Source organism: Sander vitreus, chromosome 4, assembly GCF_031162955.1.
Source record: "Sander vitreus isolate 19-12246 chromosome 4, sanVit1, whole genome shotgun sequence".
NCBI classification, from domain to species: Eukaryota; Metazoa; Chordata; class Actinopteri; order Perciformes; family Percidae; genus Sander; species Sander vitreus.
Genome location: NC_135858.1, coordinates 13,001,640 through 13,019,065, shown reverse-complemented (window position 1 = coordinate 13,019,065; position 17,426 = coordinate 13,001,640). Strand labels below are relative to the sequence as shown.

Below are 17,426 nucleotides of genomic sequence, written 5' to 3'. Positions count from 1 at the left end.
CAGGATTACAGAAAAAATGATCATGAAACTTGGTGGAAAGCTGTAGCATGGACCAAGGAAGAACCCATTACATTTTGGGAGTGGATCAGAATCACGGCACAGATACACAAATTATTTTCATTGTGGTGTCAGAATAATTGAACAAATGAGTTCCCAACTGGGGAAATTCACAATATTTAACATTGTGAGATAGGGCATGTCTGGGTGGGGGTCTGCACTCTCTAAATGCCCATGTAGTTATTAAATGCACAAATCTTATATATCGCATATAACTTGTGTCTAAAGATGTAACACCTGGAACCAACATATGGTGAACTTTTTTTTAAATACAAAGTTGGAGTTGGCCAAGAGGAAAGGACATAAAATAAATGGTCACCACATTGGAAAACAATTGCATTTATTACTCTATATTAGAAGGTACATGATTGAAGTCCTGAATGTTTTTTTTACATAGATGAAGTTGTTTCATTGCCATGACCTGACAGAGACTTGGGAGTTGTCACAAACTGTAGAATAATACCTAATTTCTTTGACTCACACCCTCCTAATTATCCATGAGGATACTTTGAGCAAGGTATTAACACCTTAAATACACTATGCATTTGTATACATTGTAAGGCAGATACAATTTGACAAGCATACCCCTTTAGTGTATAAATATGGTTGACACTACACTACCTATCAAACAGTAGAGCTCCACAGTCAAAAACAACAACATCAAGTGCAGTCTATTCGTTCTTACAAACATCCTGTTAGACTAATACAATACAGTGCAGTGAGCAAGTGATTTTAAGTATTGGTCAAACACATTTGTGAGACAGCATTGAGACATTTTAGTAGTATTTAGTTTCAACATTTCTTCTCTCAAAGAAAAAGTCAGACTCTCTTTACAGTTTCCAGTTAAATTGTACTGCGACTGGTTGGCATGATTTGTATAAACATTCTTATTGTTGTTCTCATCAACAATTTGGTTTTAATGCTGCAAGGTCAGTAGTAGTGCACATGTGGCCTTTCAGGCTTTTATATAGACTCACAGCATACAAATATAAATAGCATGGGAAAGACTACACACAGACAGTACCTATTGAATTTGCATACAGCTAAAGACAAAAGTGCAGCTTTTTTCCTGAAAACAAATAAAATGTAGACAGTGGTTTCTGACAATGTTAGCTTGATGGAAACAATCCACATACAATTTGCACATTAAGGAGGTAATGTATGGTGAACAAAAGGAGTTGTGAGAGGAAAACATTGATTAAGAATCAAATACTGCTCTGCAGTAGTAGAGGGCTAAAGGAGAAAGTCAACATAAGCAGTGTGTCTGACACAGTAATGTCACTTCAGAGGTCAAAAAGTACAGCAAGAGTAAAGACAGAAGTAATTTTCATCCCACCAACCAAAAAGCTGATATAAAAGATTTAACCATCTAAAACATAACCTAAGTACCAACATACATTTATTTACACAAGTATCACCTTAAAAAGCTATTTTATGTGCAGTAGTTATACTTGGCCAGGGAAAATGCACCCTGAATGTAAAAGAACATTGGACATGCTTTGACAATATAAAAAAAATAACATATTATTATTATTATTATTATTATTATTATTCAGATTCCTGAAGTTAGTGTATTAAAAATAAAACATGTTTGCCCTGTATTTAAAGTACAATGTAAATAGTATTGGCTGCTGCAAAGGGCGAAAGGTTTATCAGAATGTTGTGTATACCAGTTTATCTGAGGGGCTGGAGCAACGTTTACTCTCATGGCAGGTTATGGTCTATGGGTTGATCGAGAGACAATCAGATTGGAATACTACCATTTAAATATTATACATGTGTTTTGTAAGAAGTGTCCCAATCTGAAGCCAGCGAGTGTGTCTGCTAAAAATATCAAGGAGAGGAAAAACTGTATCAAGTCCCTGGCAGCTGTTGCTCTACATGTACTGTCCAAGTGAAATGCATTTTTGCTTAATAATCCTAAATTTGTATTTAACATTGTTAAATAACATGGTTAACATGGTTCTAAACAGACAAAAACATAAGGAAAACCTGAGGTTTACAACAGCTTATGGAAGGGCTCCAGGCAAGTGGTCCAAAAGCCAAATCATATTTGGCAAGTTGCACTTATGCTCCAGTGACTTCAAAATCTTAAAACACCTAGTTGAAAGCAAATGGGCTGCATTTACACAAACTTCCTCAACTGCTTTGTACATGCTTACATGGTAATCTGCAGACAACTAAACAACACAGTTGTAGCAGAATCAGATGGATTATTGTCTTGGAAGGATTTCTAAGCAGTTTGTGATGTGCCTGTATGCTGTAGGTGAGACAGAGAAACCTGCACAATAGCCACACAAGATCTAGTCATTTAAATAACAGAAAAAAGTAAGTTAAAAACATTCCTAACCCTCCCAGCTTGCCCGCTTTCAAAGACAAAAAGAGCAAAATGCTGTTTGTTAACTATTAAGTGACTGTGATCAAAGAGACTTTGAGGAAATATCAGCAACTGATTTTCAAAATGTTAAATGGTTAATTACATATCCTGTTATCGATTGCATACAAGTACACAGGAAATCCAAGGATCCTCAATAGTACGGAATATAGAAAGGAACAAAAAGGGCAGCAGTAGCTGAGGACAGGAAAGGTGTTCTTGGTAGTTTGGCTGGGTAAGCGAGGTAGGGTTTGTCAAAAATCAAGTGGCTTCAAAACTGGCAGGAATGTCTATGTAGTAATATTTTACAAAGTGCGAATCTCCATCGTATTCTCTTACTCTGTGTGTTCTTTGTAGAAGGCCCGGTCACCTCCTCTCAGTGTCCTACAGTCTGGAAGTCGGCTCCTGCTCAGTGCTCTTTCTCAGCGCTCTGCTGACTGCTCAGACTTTAATGTCCTCTTGAATGCTGAGCTGGGAGAGGGTCTTTTTGATGCGCAGGGCTGTCAAGCGGGCAGCTCCGTTAGCATACCAACACTCCCTCATGATTTTGCCCATAACCCGCAAGGCCTAGAACAGTAGTGGGGAAAAGCAAATAAGGATTAAGAGCTTACAATACAGTATGAATGATTATGATGATACAAATGTAGCTCAAGTAGTCAGTATGTATAGTGTTTGAAAGACTCTGCTCCTGTACAAGTATTGTGTTGCCAATGTCAATCCACTAATTTGGCTTGAAAATATAAATAAAAACATAAAAGTTGCATTACAAAAAGAGCTTTAATGGACAAATCAGTTTATTCCATCATTGGTTTTATTTTCACAGCTTTGGCCGTCATTGCTGAGATCTGGAAAATCCAATTGGGCAAGAAACATGTCAGACAATCTGACAGGTTGTAAACAAAGCCCAACAAATACTGGCTTTTTAAAGCTGATTATTGATATTCGCAAGCCTAACTTTTTATTTTTTGTTTTTTTTTTTTGTTTTTTTTTTTACATAAGAAAATCACTTAAACATAAATATTTCTAATGAGGAAGAATGTGACCAAGATATGTGAAATGAATATAATAGATACCGATAATCTAGTAATACCGGCTGATGTATCTGGCTCTTGTTGTAAAAAGGCCATCAGTTTAGCCTTATTAACTGAGAACAAGTGCACCCGAAATGTGCATCCCTCATGGCACAGGAAAACTAAACACAAAAATATTTTTTGAGTAATAATTTTAACCATAAATATTATTTAAATAATTTTACCCTGGGGGACTAACCTGATAACCTCTTAGACTTCTTTTTAGTGATTTCCCAGCATTCCTAGATCTTAGCAATTAACTTGATGAGTGCAATGCTCTGATTTTAGACATGAATTTTGACCAAAACTTAAAAAATAAGACACAGTCTAAGTGCAGATAACAGACAAAAGTTAAGCTTTAATCGATCATTTTTATACCTCGTAGCTCTGCCACCAATTGGGGATGTTGGGTCGTATTTTTTGGTCACACACCAACTTTCTCATCTCCTCTATGGAAGGGTCAGAAGGTACCAGGTCATAGTAGGGCAGCTGGTACTCTTCATGGATACCTGATAACACAGGACAATGTTGGGGTTAGATCAGTGCTGTGATCTCAGTTGTTAACATCAATAAAAAAAATCAAAGAACACAGGTTGAGTATCCAGAGTAAAAACAAAAGAGTCTGACCTCCACTATTACAGCGGCATGCGATCTCCCAGTAGACCAGCCCCAAAGCATAGATATCAGCACATTTGAATGAGTCGAAGTGTCTCATGTTGATAGTCTCATCCAGAACCTCTGGAGCCATATACCTGAGGAATGTAAAAACAAGCCCAGTTTGTAATTATGTGCAGAGTTAAAGGGTTTTCTAGGAAAGGTGTCAAAGATATCTGTGAGAATGGATGGTCATACTATTTAACAATGTAATCATACTATTTAACAATGTTCTGTACATATCCCATGTTACTTACATTATTCATATTTGTTAATATCTAAACAACCTCACTGTTTAACTATGTTCATACATGCACATATATCATCCAACTGTTCATACTGTACATACCTCACATTTACAATCCCTACTGTCTACTTTTTAATATATTCACTGATACTTTATTTTTTTGTACATATTGTAATTTAGAGTTGCAATACTTACTCCTGCACTTTATGTGTATATCGCTATATTCTTGCACTTCTGCTTAGATGCTAACCGCATTTAATTAGCACTGTACTTGTAATCTGCTTAATGGCAATAAAATTGAATCTGTATATCGACACAGACCTCTTGGTGCCCACCCTCTGATTGGGCGCAATGTCGATGGTGTCTGTGGCAGAGTCATGACGGACAGCCAAGCCCAGGTCAGCGATGGCACAGGTGCAGTTCTTCTTCACGAGGATGTTCTTGGACTTCAGGTCTCTGTGCGCGATACCTGGCTTTCCTACCAAAACATGAATGTACACTTCAGACACTTTTCAATTCATATCTCTAAATTAGTTTTTTAACATGTCATTATCAACTATAGACTCTCTTTTATGAGAAACTAAATAGAAACTACAACTAGCTATGCAATTTTCCTTTTTGGGGCATCAGTTTGGTTGATAAAAATAGAAAACGGTCCTCTTTTTCTGCAACAAAATGTCCTCAACTTTAATCTTTCATGACGGATAGTTAAGCAGAGGATTCAGTAGTGAACTGCTTTCAGATAACCAGTAGATTATGGATATAACCTCAGATGATTTAGACATGAGAGCAAAAACTATTTGGGCCATACCAAAGGTACACATTATATAACATTTAATTATTTAAATTTAGAAATTAAGTGCAATCTCACCACAATGGATTCTCATTGTCTCTATTTTTCAACAGGTATACCATTTATTTATCTTTTTTCAATGCATAAGCCATCTTGCAATTGTTTAAGTATTTAGACACCCCTTCAATAATACAACAATGTCTTCAAGAACATAATTTATTTATCCATTTCTATCTATTTGTCAGTTGTCAACATGAGAGGCCTTGTGCTAGTCTGTGGGGAGAAAACATAAGGAATGTGTTTCAAATAAGAAATTGCTGTTACCTTGTGTTCCTAGAATCTCCATGTGCAGATGTGCCAGGCCACTGGCAGCTGACAGTGCCAGTTTGATCATTCCTTCAGTAGTGACAGAGTAGCGATTCAGGTAGTCAAACAGAGAGCCGTGCTCATGGTAGTCCGACACCAACCACAGCTGGGTCCAAGTGCCATTGTCTGGGCAGGAGACAGAAATATAGAGATACACAAGATACTTGATGATGAAGAATTATTACACAACAAACAAATCACACACATCAATAACCCTAATCTGTGAATTATTCATCCATTCTTCAACATGTTGTGATGTCATTACCTTTGTTGTCAGCAGCTATAAAGCCCAGGATGTTTTCATGGCGGAGCATAATGGTCTGATAGATTTCAGCCTCACGGAACCAGGAGCGCTCTTCCCTGGATGAGAAGATCTTCACCGCCACATCACCGCCCCTCCAACGTCCTCGCCACACCTCCCCGAAACGCCCTTTACCAATGATCTCTTGGAGGACAATTGTTCGCGCCACGGTTCGCTGGACAAACAGAGGCAGACCTGCTTAGAAAAGATGAGAACAGTTATCAGCAGTTTTCTGATATTAATTAGATTTTTTTTTTTTAAATGTCAAACCAGTGTAAACTGCAACATGAAGGCTGGTCTGCAGCTAAATTATCAAGTTGTGCACTGACCGGAGCCTGAACCAGATGAGGACAGATCGTATATAAGGTCCTGCAGGGTCCTATCTTTGGCCATGTAGAGGTGATCACAGGAGGGGTCCTCTACCTCCAATCGCTGCCTGTGGCTGTAGGCCCGCTGGTGGTACTGATACAGCAACATACACATCAGCAGCAGCAGACACAGCAGGAACAGTGGCCCTGCAATCACAGCGACTAGTTCCACCAGCACCCATGTCCCACCAGGGCCGTAGCCTCCCCCGAGTCCTGACTGAGTTGTGACTGAAAAGAGAACAGCAGAGAATTAAAAGGCAACATCTGGCACATATAAGCAGACTCCCTGATATGAACTGCTTTGTGTCCATGAGGGACAAAAGTATAAAGTATAAAGCTTTTGGCTAAGCAGACAATTGCATTAACTTTTTATTGATTATTCCCAGTTATTTAAGAAAGAAATTCTCAATTCTCTACACTAAAAAAAACCCAAAACAGACTAATACTGTAAAAAGGTTTGCTTATTTTCCCTCTTGACCATTCTCATACAACCATTTTAATGAAGATATCCACACTATACGTATGTGAACCTTCTCTCCATATACTCTCTGCTAAATATTTTTGGACATTGTACAAAACACCATAGGAAACATGTCTTCCCAGGAACCATGACTCACAAAACTGTGTAGAAATAGGAAACATGTTCTTGCCTGGGGTTTGCTGTATGGAGCGGATGTTAGATGTGTGGTACAGTACTCCAGGTAAAGACACACCTTTTTTAAAGGTCAGACACTTGGTGATAGCAGCACTAAATGTACCAATCGTACTGTTTGCTGTGTGATATTTCACCTTTCTCACCTGAGGGTACTTTGAGGTCAATGCTGTTGCAGTAGTCTGTGTAGCAGCAGTGGGTGTTGAGCAAGCCCTCTGCACTGAGGCAGTAGAACGGTTGTCCGGGGGGCACAAGATTGTCCCGTGTGATGCAGATACGGATGTGCTGCTCTTGGCCATCAATTAAGGAGGTGGAGGCCTTGCAGGCTCCATCGGTCTCACACTGGTAGCCAGTCTTCTCGCACTGGGCAGTGGTGCAGTTACACCACAGAGCTGCAGGGATGGAGAGGGCAGAACAAGCAACACAGTGTGAAATGAAATAGTTTGCATAATTAAAAATACTGGACTTTACAAAACGTATCATCATCATTACTCATCAAATGTATGAGCAAAGTACTTTATTCTCTTCTCAGCTGTGCCGGAACTTACAGTACACATCATGTGCAGTAGAGGGCAATACCAGCCAACAGTAACAGTATACATAACATTATGAGCTATGGACTTACAAACAATTAGGGGTGTAAATCACAAGTTTTATCACAATACAATATTATATTGGTTCTTTGGACAACGATACGATATTTGCTGATTTCACAAAGTCTGCTTTGATACGATTTTGATTTGATCCAATTTAGGGGCCTGCGATCGACATGAGACGATATCATATGCCCATTTAACACAATCAGTTACATTTATATCAACTCACAAAAAGCTACTAAAAAGCCATTTAAATACAAAACAAACTCTTTTTTAAAAAAAATAAAAATAATTAATATAAAGTGGAAATTTCAAAATAAGAGTGCATCTTAACATTGATATGTACCCTTTGCTGCGTGTCATCCACTCTCGCACCCCTTTCATGTCTACCTGCACTATCGAATAAAACAAATCTATTAAAAAATAAATAAAATAAAATTTTCGCAGCGATAATATTGGATTGTTGATCACTGAATCGATATATCAATTAGGGATGCACTGATCCAACTTTTTCAGTCCTGATACCGATACCGATGCCTGGGCTTCGTGTATCTGTCGATACCCGATACCGTTGTTGAATTAATAATACAAAGTACACCTTCCACCTTATACTTTCCTTCCACCATGTGGAAGAGACTAAAGGCACCAGACTTTCCTAATTAAACATTACTTTCCTAACTAAGACAAAATAACATAGATGTAATGTGTTGAATTCTTATTTATTTGTACACTCAACTCTTCCAGCATGCGACACACGTGCGACCGAGGAAAAAAAACTAACAAAACTGGATCGGCCCATGGATCTGTTCATTTTTCCGATCCCCAATCCAGCTATTTTGTCAATATCGGGACCGATATCCGATCTTAATATCGGATCGGTGCACCCCTAATATCAATCCAGATCGATGTATTGTTACACCCCTACAAACAATATGCAACATATCCTTACATGAAGCCCAAAAACAAAGGACAATAACTAGTAATACTTTGTCAGTGATGAACTTCTATTGTGGTTTCTTTGGCATGTGGCATCTCACTGTTTGGTTTCTAAAGGTGATCTCAATATAATTAGTTCGGTTTGTGGGAGACCCGCTTGAGGCAGCTACCTGACAAGGTTAGAGAGTAAAACAATTATGCAGCAGCGCCCCTTAAATATTCCAAGTACTAAAGGAAAATTTTCAGATGAGTGATGTATTGCAAACATTATTAAGGCACAGAAATGATGTCACATTCCAGTACTTCTGAAAAAGCCCCCATTGGATTCTCATTAGAAAACAACCTTTCTAGAGAGCCTGTGTGCTGGATGTGTTTGTTAGAAAACCCACACACATGCACCTGAACTTTAGTGCCATCTACATGAAATGAGGGAAATGTAGAGATAATGTGCTTTGTGGTGCTGACTCATATAATGCCAACACCTACATGACAGATGCTGGTCGTCAAATACGAAAAACAAAACAACCAGAGAAGAAATAAGGAAGAAAATTCTGACTAAACATGAAATGAGACTGACATTTCAGACTTTCCATAGCTATAAATGTCACAACTCACAATCCGCATTGGGCTGAATGTTTTAAAAACACCTTTAGAGAAGAAATACAGCCAAGATACTGACCACTACAGTTCAATTTCGAGTAAAAAAGGCAATAGTAAAAAGGTGTTTTCTGAATGTTTACCTTTAACAAAAACATTTCAGTGGTTAAAATAAATCACAATGTAAAAACTTGTTTGCTTGTAAAGTACACAACAGTTCATATCACCACTGGAATTCAGCTGCTTGAGCAGTAGGTGATGTTTTTCTGTTTTCAACCAAAACACAACCAGATGAGATGTTTTATGACAAATACCCCAAGTAACAACTTTATGTTCCATACTTTTGAAGACAATAGTCACACAGTGCACTGTGTTGGGATTCAAAGAAGTGTGCTGTATAGTTAAGATGTGTTCCTACTAGCACTTATTCACAGGTTGTATTGACAGAAAAAAAGGAGAAGGAACAGTTTCCACATTTCTCAACATAACTTTGTCCTATGGGGGATTTGATGATGTATACCAATTATACTGTGGTGACTATTCCTTAAATATATTTGTCCTTAAATATATTTTTTTGTTGGTTGGATCAATTAATCAGCAACTATTTTGATAATCCCTTTCAATCAAAATGAAATAATAATAATAATGAAAATAACTTCTAAAGTTGCTCCCAATCTTCTTCATGGCAATACTGTATTTACAGGATTTTTGCATCAATGTGATTAACTATTTTTAATTTCTTTCCTGCTTATTTGATCCATTAACGGTTTTCTATTACACTTCCAGGAATTATGGATGATAAATAAGAATATTAAACATATTGCCCACTCCTACTCTGCCCAATCAGATAACAAGCCACACATTTTAGCAACCTACTGTTAGTAGCTTACTGTTGTTACTGTTAATACTTACTAATCTCTCATACACAGAAGTAAAAGTGGAATATTGCTTCATACAAACAGATGAAACTACTCGAAGCACTGAGTGAACACACTAGACTCACCAGGCTCCATATCATGATAAACTGTATAATAATCTACCAGATACAGGTACACTTGTTGTATTACACGATATTAAACATTTATGTAAATCTATCTTTTTAGCAACAATCATTTCCATATCTGTGCCTGGATGCTATAGATATGAGATTTCTAATGTCTGTAATTTGAGTACATCCATTGTAATTACATTAACATTTGAGCACTCTGCAATCTTAACACACACACACACACACACACACACACACACACACACACACACACACACACATCATAATATTCTCATGGCATCATTATCTAAATAGCTACATGTAAAGTGTATGTGGATATCATTACTGTGACACAAATAGGTAATTAAACGTTTAAAAAATATTAGGGAAATATTGTAGAGAGCGGTGACAACCATCTATTTAGTTGTGCAAGTTAAATAACCACGACTAAAAGCTGAGGCTAAGCTAGTCTAACTCTGTTGTTTACAGCTAAATAATTCACTGAGCTACCTAAAAAGCCTTTTAACTGCTACTTCAGACCAGCCTATCTAGCTCCGACAGCGATAGAAATACGGTGAGATATCGTGTTGTTACATTTACATGAAATGTATTTAAATAATTGCCAGGTTTGTACAAATGAAGTCTGATTTAATGTCTATGGGTCAATTCAATGTGTCGCCCCGAGCTAGGCTAGCTAACGTCAGCTAACAGCTAACTCCACACTCTTTCGCCTTGTTGACGGCAGCAGCTTCTGGACAAAACAAACAAGTCACTCACCCTCGCAGTTTCTGTACAGGACGGCATGAACAACCAAGGCAGCTAACGAAATCCGTAGGTTAGCCATGATCAATAAATTCCCGGTTCATTGCATTAAGACATTTAGTTAGCTAGCTAACGTAAGAGGTGGCGAGGCGTGATGATGACAGCTGAGCACTAGGCTGTCAGTGAACAGTTTACTAACATTCTCCACCAGCAGGCTGCAGCATAGACAGCCACAGACTGCGGATTAAAGAAGTGAGTAATCATTCATCTATCTATCTATCTATCTATCTATCTATCTATCTATCTATCTATCTATCTTTTGGTCATCCATACATCTAGGTTAAAGGTCAACATCATGAGGATGTAGCAGACATTGAGAGATAGATATGCAACACAATACAGACCAATACATACATACAAGGGCGTAACTTTGGGTTCAACTTTGGGAGGGTTGAGTTCTCCAACTATCTAGGGAGGTCCCGTGACATGTCTGCATGTATTTAAAAAAAAAAAAAAAAAAAACTGTGAAAAAAGCAAGAAAAACGTTGAAAGAAAGCGACAAAAACATTGAAATGGAACAAAAACTTAGCAGGAAAAGGCCAGTTTTGATTATTGGGTGGTGTTGTAACCCCCCCCCCATACATTTCAGGTCACAAAGGTCTCTCACAAATGGCCTTTTGTCAACACCAGGTCCTAGCTAACTTTCCTTGTCATTAGGCTGTCATTGCTGTAATGTCATCCCCCATTTATTAGATGAATAGCTAGAGGAAAGGCTGTTTCTGCAAATATGATGCATATGTATCATACTCTGCCAGGGGATTGTTGTCTTCAGTTATGGTCTTTGGTCTGAACTGCCTTCAGCCTTTGAACATTAAATCTGCAATCTCCAATTTATTTTTTGTTTTCGGTCAATCAGGGCAGCAGAACAAGCTGAAAATACAACATGGACATACGGGCATTTTCACCATATAAAGTTTATTAGCATTCATGGGAAAAATCCAATATTCACTTTTCTTTAAGCTCTGGTTTGTTCTCCACAAACCCCTGAGAAATATATCTTTAACTGTTAAATGTTCTATGTGCTGAGTTTGGTGGTAACTCCTTGTGGGTTCATCACGAGCAACACCTTTCACATTACAGTCATTTGATCCATTGTCTAAAAATATTGACTAGTGCAACACCAATGAATAAATAAATTGATTGAATTGAAACCTTCACTGTCCTATATTTATTTGTAATTTCTCATTACATAAAAGCAGGAGATATATGAATATGTTATTGGCAGAAAATGGCAATAAAAACTAGAATTACCTTTAATAAACACATTGTGATGCATGTTTGCCATACTGTTTGGTATTTATAATTGGTTTTTGGCTAGCTATTTACAAAAATACACAACACATAAAACAGTATTATTTAACACAAATGAGCTATGACGTAGCTATGTGTTTCTATATTTACATCTTGCATAATAAACAGATATACAAGTATACAGTTTGTGCCTGCCTGCCTAGTCTTTATGATGAATGATGAACGAATGATGAGGTAGATCCCAGAAATGATTTAGCACCTGTGAAACTGAATCAGTAAATATGTTTTTTATGCATTGTATCATAAATTGATACTTTTTAAAAATACAAAAATTGGATTCTATACATTTTGTATATATTTATGGAAAAATAAACTTAGTTTCTATCCTAACTCAAAATATACTTGTCTCAACACAAATTAGAGGCTAAAAGCTTCAAACTCAGTTTCAAGCCCTGAGTTGTACACAAAAAGCAGTTTGTTTTAAAAAGGGATGATTCGTACAGCAGAACACCCCTTTATTTTCAAACTCTTAGTTTTTGGCCTTCTTGTCTTTTTCTTTACTTTTCTCCTTTTTATCTTTTTCTTTCTCAGCTTTCTTTTTCTCCTTCTTTTTCTCCTCCTTGATCTCCTTGTACCTCCACTTGGGTGGTTCCAGGAAGCCCTTTTCCTTCTTCTTCTTCTTCTTTTCTTTCTTTGGCGTTGCATCTGAAGGCCTGCTGATGTCGATCTTGGGGATGCAGCCAGAGGGGAATATGCTGTTCCTTCTCGCCATACTGCGTGGAATGAATGTACTAGCAACTTTAGTGGAAGTCAATGAGAGGCTGCTGCCTCGCCGCCCAGTCTCAGCACAGCACGTTGTAGGGATTGACTCTGCAGAGTGAACTGTGAGAGTGATGTTTGATACTGAGCCGTTGCTGTGACACACTGAGCTCTCTTCTAATTCCTTATCTGTGTGTTTCTTCATCAGCTCTGGCACAGCCATGCGCCTCTTCCCCACTTCAGGAGGGCTTGTAGGGCAGAGTGGACGGCATCCAGTTGAAATGAGGGGACTGTGGACACTGGTGGTCATGCGCACCATGTGGTCCAAGGCCCCGTTGTCCTCGGGGTCATGAGGAAATCTGAATCCGAATGTGTTTTTGATCCGCTGGGTGATTTTTTCTGTGGCACTTTTCCCAGCTGTGGCCTTGGCTACCCTCTTCTTGAGCTCAGGCCACTCAGGGATATAACTCTCACAGAACTGCTCAGCTCTTGGCCGCTTATTAAGGCGGCGGAGATGACAAAGGGTCTCATAGCGACCTGTTTTCAGTGCCCAGTCCCGAGCACATTTTCCTTTTGTGGAGTCTACTGCATGTATGTCAGCCCCTGGAAATAAAGATGGTAGAGCAAAGGAATCATAAGAACATCTATGATGCAGATCATATAGTCCAGCGCTAGCTGCAATGCAGAGCTGCACGATTATTCTATCAATCAAAACATGCAAATTGAGGACATCACTGTGGGCTCTGTGAAATTGTGAACCTCATTTTTTTCCTGTGCTTTTAAACATTTCACGGACTAAAGGATTAATCAACTAACCGAGAAAACTAAATAATCATAAATCATTCAATCAAGAAAATTATTATTATTTGCAGCCCTACTGCAATATTAAACAAAGATTTATGACATGTGCAGTCTTCAAATAACTCTGCAAGTGGCTAATCTATAACCAGCCTGCAATACTACTAAGTCGAGGTTACTGGAGGGTGTGTTAAGATGCGATAATGTCTTCAGAATGATCCCTTAAACCGCTATGGCGTTACTGGCACGCTCACTCGCAAAAGGAGTTAACTGACTTCAAATATGGACAGATAAACTGTGGGCTCAGCTATTCTCATCACCAGTGCTGTAACTGTTTATTTAGAGCTTTAAGAGTCCTGGTTAATGAGCTACTGTCAGGTGTGTTTAAAAAAAGAAAAATGTGATAATATCAGCGATCAGCAGCTCCTGTATGAGTGTAACATTGTCAAAAGTCAAAGGTTGTTACAAAAAATAGTGATTTTAAAAGTTGGGCCTTTGAATGCCTGGAATCCTGAGAGTTCAGTCAACTGAATAGTATTTTATATGTCTATGTAAATATGCAATAGGTTTGAGAGTGTTGTAACTTAGAAATCTATGAATATATAAAAATGTAATATGTAAACTAATTTATAACAAATATAAAATTACCTCTTCAGGTCTAATTTTTTTGTCATGTGATGTATTAGAATGATGCCAGCAAGGTCATAATATATCATTTTCCAGAAAGTGCATATATTATGCAATAATGACTAAGACTAATGACAATAAATAGGAAATCAAGCAAACAAACATAAAAAAAAAAACACATACCAGCCATAACAAGGGCAGCCATGACATCATTGCGGCCGGTCATAGCAGCTTTGATGAGGGCTGTGAAACCTCGACAATCCTTTATTTCAGTGTCTATACCAGGATAGTAGTTTAGGAGATACATGACTGTGTTGACATGACCTGCAGATAAAAACACAGAATTCAGAGATCAGCAGTGCGTCAGAAAATGTGAAAACATTTGAAAGCCGGCTGGTTTAGACTGTTGTGTTGTGTGTACATCAAAATCAAAGTTTTCAGTCTATATAAGTCACATAGTACTGTATATGATATTTGCTACTGTCTGTTTACACCATAATTGTGTTGTACTTTACTGTTTTATCCTCTGAACTTGACCTTTGTTTTGTTTTGGTAATGTTTGTTGTGTAGGTACAACTTACCTGCTTGGGATGCAATCATCAGAGCAGTGTTGCCTTCATTGTCCTGGTGATTTATGTCTATAAAGGGACAGGTGTGAAGCCCATATACAATGTCCACGAAACCTTTGCAGCAAGCCACCATCAAGCCATTCTGTTGGTAATAGTCAACGGTAAGGATCAATGACCATGGGAGTGTTTTAGACATTATGAGCTATTACATGTGCTGAATTATCATCATTAGGAATTAAACTCTCACCCAGCCATTGATGTCCAGCTCTGTGACCTCCTCTTTTGTAACCCCTCTCTCCAGAACTTTCCGCAGAGAGACGGCTTCATTACGGGCACATGCTCGATACAGTGTTAATGCCGCATGCCCGTCTGTTATCTCTGGTGTGTAGTCTGGAAGCACCGAGTCATCAGAGAGGATGCTGTCTGAATCGGACTTGTCCTCTGACAGAGACATGTCGTCCTCATCAGGGCCTGAGCCCAGGTATGGGTCCTTCGCTGCAGTGGCCATCTTTCAACAGCAGAACAGGTGAGACAGTGCTGTGTCCTTTGGCTACATCTACAAGAAAATCAAAAATAGAACCTAGTCGTCAGAAACTACTGGATGTTGTCTATAGCAATACAGCAATCAGGTGTGCTCTAGAGATGGAAACTCAGAAAGGATGATTTTGTTTCCTCCCTAGAAAGCTCTCTGTAATTAACATAATGCCAAGTTAAAATCATCTCTTCAAGGCTGTTGGCGAATCACAACATGCTGTATATAAAAGGCTTCAGATCTGCCATGCTGAAAGATCAAAAGTTTGCTTATTGTCAGATTGACAAAGTGAAAACATGAGTCTGTCAGTCAGGCATTATGAGTGTGTAATCTGTGAATCATGGAGTGGGTGTGGTTGTATGAGCTCAGTGTGCCTTTACTGTTGAGTAACTGGATCAGCATCTGAAAGCCCTGCTAAACAAACAGGAGGGCTAAATGAGGAACAACCCACCTCAGAATAACCTCAGTCACACATGCTTTGGCTCTAGTACTGCTTCATGAAGCCAACATGACTATTTAAACAAATGTATACTGAAATGCAGTATGTATTTAATCACATGCAAATGTTTACACTTATACTCAAGGGTTCCTGACACTGAAATCAAAGCAACAGAATTGCAATTTGGGAATATTCAAAATGTCTAAAGTGGATCACAGGCAGTGGTTTTCCAGTTATTTTCGTAGCACAAGAAAGCACTTCTCCTGCTAAATGTTTCATGTCACAGACGAATGTGCAACCACAGTTCATGAAACCAAAGTAAAGAAGGGAAAACTCAGAGGCAGAGCTTTAGCATCCTTTATCAGTACAGAATGTAAGTACTATCACTTTGATCAATCTAACTGAACCTGTATTGGGCGCCTGGGTAGCTCACCTGGTAGAGCAGGTGCCCATATATAGAGGTATTACTCCTTGATGCAGGGGCCGCCGGTTTGACCTGCAGCCCTTTGCTGCATGTCATTCCCCCTCTCTCTCCCCTTTCATGTCTTCAGCTGTCCTCTATAAATAAAGGTTTAAAAATGCCCAAAAAAATAATCTTTAAAAAAACAAACTGATGTATCAACATAAAGTAAACACACTCACCTTAAAGTGTAATCAATCAGCTGTAAATGTAGATGTATCCACGTATGTCACAGCTCTGGACTCCTACTGTATTTTCAGAGCAGCCGACAGATCACAGTTTCCTCCTGGGCCTGTAAATAGAGGGACTTTACCCATTTCCATCCCACATATTGTCGCAATGTTATAAAACTGAGAGGAGGAGTCTTTGCAGAGTCTTCACAGAGACGCTTCAGCTCCTGTCCTTAGCTTATCCTACTTACACCAGCTTATGGAAAGGGTTACCAGAGTTGCCCCTACTACGTACTTATACTTGTTTTTTTTATCTGGCTAGACTAAGGAGAGTTTCTTGAAGTTATATGCCATTTTTGCCTTTATTGTGATACACTTTTTGGAAAATCACAGGTACATTTGATGGAATGGCACACATCAAGATGGGAAACTCAAAAAACAAATGAGAACATAAACAGAAGAACATGGATAGAAAACTTGAATTACAATCACACGTCATCTTCTATTAAATATGAATAAATATGCATTTATGCAAAAAATCCCTTATTAAAGCACATAAACCACATACAGTGTTTTGTATTCCGTCCCTAAATAAGTAATTAATCCAATTGTAAATGTCGTAAATGTCGACTGTAAGCTGTTTAAGCCAGAGGAATATAATGAATTGTTAAGACTAACTAACGGGTGATCAAATCCCATCAGGGGTGACCGACCTGCTGTGAACAGATGGGACAGATTCCAGACTCAATAGTTAAAACAGCAACAAAAGTCATTTCACAGAACAGCAGTGGCAGTCGGCTCGAGGCTGAGTGATGTTTCTCAGATTTACCACAGGATGGGGATCTCTCACACAGTTCACAGGCTCTAATCTCAGACTTGGTCATAATAGAGTGAAACTGATGAGCAGTTATACATGTGTCCTAAATATTAGGAATGTTCAAACTGCATAAACATAATTTAAATCTGAAAGGATTTGAATGTATTTTTGGTCTTACTGCAG

At 38.4% G+C, this 17,426-nt stretch overlaps 2 protein-coding genes across 2 annotated transcripts; both read right to left on the bottom strand.

Annotated features, from left to right (window-relative positions):
- Positions 1–380: 380 nt before the first annotated feature.
- LOC144516787 (activin receptor type-1B-like) lies at positions 381–10,954 on the bottom strand. The gene is made up of 9 exons (XM_078248388.1): positions 10,777–10,954; positions 7,029–7,274; positions 6,192–6,458; positions 5,827–6,057; positions 5,520–5,687; positions 4,724–4,880; positions 4,129–4,253; positions 3,880–4,010; positions 381–2,998 (listed from the first exon to the last, which is right to left on the bottom strand). The coding sequence occupies exons 1-9, from the start codon at positions 10,841–10,843 to the stop codon at positions 2,873–2,875; spliced, it is 1,518 nt and encodes a 505-aa protein (XP_078104514.1). The 5' UTR covers positions 10,844–10,954; the 3' UTR covers positions 381–2,872.
- Positions 10,955–12,479: 1,525 nt separating this feature from the next.
- Positions 12,480–15,333, bottom strand: ankrd33ab (ankyrin repeat domain 33Ab). Its single transcript, XM_078248387.1, has 4 exons — positions 15,073–15,333; positions 14,838–14,967; positions 14,440–14,580; positions 12,480–13,434 (listed from the first exon to the last, which is right to left on the bottom strand). The coding sequence occupies exons 1-4, from the start codon at positions 15,331–15,333 to the stop codon at positions 12,602–12,604; spliced, it is 1,365 nt and encodes a 454-aa protein (XP_078104513.1). The 3' UTR covers positions 12,480–12,601.
- Between the last annotated feature and the right edge of the window lie 2,093 nt (positions 15,334–17,426).